At 44.1% G+C, this 2498-nt stretch overlaps 1 protein-coding gene across 1 annotated transcript in view; it reads left to right on the top strand.

The window, feature by feature from the left end:
- Positions 1 to 2498, top strand: part of LOC118329244 (cullin-9-like) — a 9722-nt gene that overhangs the window by 3259 nt on the left and 3965 nt on the right. Inside the window, 4 exon segments of the mRNA XM_035663303.1 lie at positions 1429 to 1546; positions 1706 to 1954; positions 2044 to 2184; positions 2280 to 2444. Coding sequence (XP_035519196.1) covers positions 1429 to 1546; positions 1706 to 1954; positions 2044 to 2184; positions 2280 to 2444 — 673 coding nt within the window.

The raw sequence follows: 2498 nt of genomic DNA, 5'->3' as shown, positions 1-2498 counted from the left end.
TGATCCTGGTTCAGGTCTTGATCCAGTCAGTTGTTTTATGTTGTGTAAGAGCAGAGAGATGAATCCACACTGTCCTGTTTCTTTTCTCCGGCTTATCGTTACAAACAAACCCAACAGTCAGTTTAAGGTTCTGTGATTCCTCCAAAACCGCCAAAATGTAAATGTTTAATTTTCTACTAAAAGAAAATAAAGAAGAGATTTAAACTTTGAATCCTGCCTGTTGCCTTATTTTATACTAATTATCATTCATTTGATTTGATTGATTTCTGAGCACAATTTATCTTTAAGATTCATAAAGCAGCAAAACTTTAAATTCAAACCAAATAAACTTTAATATTGATCACAGGACATTTTCTCTTCATCACTTTGTACACAAACTAGTAAACTTGTAATAAGTGTGTTTTTATATTTAATATTAACTAATGCTGAGTTACTGTTATATTAATATGACAATAATCAACAACAAACTAGAGCAATTATTTTAATAATATGTAAAATATTCACAACAACAAACATTAAATCATTTCAGCGTCCAGATCATTTTTGGGAGATTTTAATACGACCTTCACCGCCACTAGAGGTCGCACTCGAGCCAGACTCCATTCACAAAACCAGTGATTTTACCTCGCAGAGAATCAATAAAACAGAATCAAAGTCATTAAAACCGTCTCTCTCTCTTAAAACAATCACCAACTCTGGTTTGGTGGAAATTAATCCTGAATTCACTACGAGGTGATACAACACAGGCAGAGAGAGTGAGACACCATGTGAGTCTGTAGCTTTACACATAGAATATAATATGTGTATGTATGTATGTATGTATATTATTTATATATTATATATATATTATATATATATATTATATATATATATATCTTAATTTCAGTGGAAAACATTAAACTTTTAGGCAGAAAAACCTCAACGAGACCTGTTGGGTTCTCCAGGGTCCTTGAAAGTTTTTTAGAAAATATTAATAATATATTTAGTCCGTAATGTTAGTCAGTGCAGCGTCCGGCTGTAGTTGACCTCCTGCAGTTGTGTTGCTGTTCTTATTAACCTGGATATATGTCGGGTCCTTGATTTTGAGACAATGGGACCTGGAAAGTCTTTGTAAGAAACCGGGTTCCTACGCCTTCTTAAACATCAAATTCAAGGACTTTTCAATCTGTTCGTTCTTCTTGTTCCTGCATGAAACAGATTTAAATTTAGTCCAACTCCACAATTATTGCTTCTTTTTAAACGGCACTTTGTCCAGTTGTACTGCTTCAGTGGGAAAATTAAGTTCATAATGATTCAAGCTTCAGTCGTCAGCGTTGAATTTACCTTCTTATTTCATCTGTAACATTGATTCAATAAAACCAGAGAAGGAGAGCTCGCTGACAGCAGTGTCATCAGTTACCGCTCTCTGTCAACGTCTTTGTGTTGCAGTCTTATGTCGGCGCCGCGGCAGTTCGAGGACGGCGTCCTGGACGCGGTCCTGTTCTCGATGGGTCGGACGATGACACAGGAGGAGGTTCGTCAGCTGATGCAGAGGACCGTCCAACAGGTGAGATCTTATTGGCTGAATATACCCTAATCTGTAAGACCTCTGAGAATGTCTCACAAACAGTCCAAGAGACTCATGGTTTGTAGTCTTTAACCTGTATCAGGTCTCAGGTGTGTTCAGGTGTCAGACAGGTGATCTAGTCCCTCTCTGTCCCGTCAGGTGTCCGGGACTCTGAGTCTAGACCTGGACCGGGCCGAGCACCTCCTGGTTCACTGTAAGTGGAACGTGGACCTGCTGGTGCAGCGATACACCGACGACCCCGACACCCTCATCATGGCCGCCGGCCTCAAGTTCCGAAACCCTCAGCCCCCGCCGAGCCCCGCCTCCACCTGCCCCGTCTGCCTGGGCCCCCGCACCCCCACCACGGAGCCGGTCCCATCGCTGAGCTGCATGCACTACTGCTGCCAGGTCAGACTCTCTCAGACTCAGGTCTAGAATGCGATGGTGGTCCGGTGTTGTTCTGGTCCTGACCCTGTTTCCCTGTGTTTGTGGTGCAGTCGTGCTGGCAGGAGTACCTGACGGCGAGGATCGAGCAGAACCTGGTGATGAATTGTAACTGTCCAATCACAGACTGCCAGGCTCAGCCCACCTCCCTGTTCTTCCTCAGCATCCTCACCGACAAGGACACCATTGCCAAGGTAACGCCACCCTCCCGTCACCACGACAGCCTCAGAGTGAAACCTCCCACTGTGTTTCTGTCGCTGTGTTTTGACGCCCTGCTCCTCTCTGGCAGTATGAGAATGCCTTGCTCAGAGGCTACGTGGAGTGCTGCTCCAACCTGACGTGGTGCACCAACCCTCAGGGCTGCGATCAGATCCTCTGTAAGGAGAACATGGGCAGCATGGGGACCTGCTCCAAGTGCTGCTGGTCCTCCTGTTTCAGCTGCAACTTCCCAGAGGTCAGAGGTCACAACACACACAATTTAATCAATGAGTCTGTGTGTGTGTGTGTG

Source organism: Morone saxatilis, unplaced genomic scaffold (assembly GCF_004916995.1).
Source record: "Morone saxatilis isolate NCDOM2014 unplaced genomic scaffold, NCSU_SB_2.0 Contig19, whole genome shotgun sequence".
In the NCBI taxonomy this organism is placed as follows: Eukaryota; Metazoa; Chordata; class Actinopteri; family Moronidae; genus Morone; species Morone saxatilis.
This window is presented reverse-complemented; position numbering and strand designations above follow the sequence as displayed.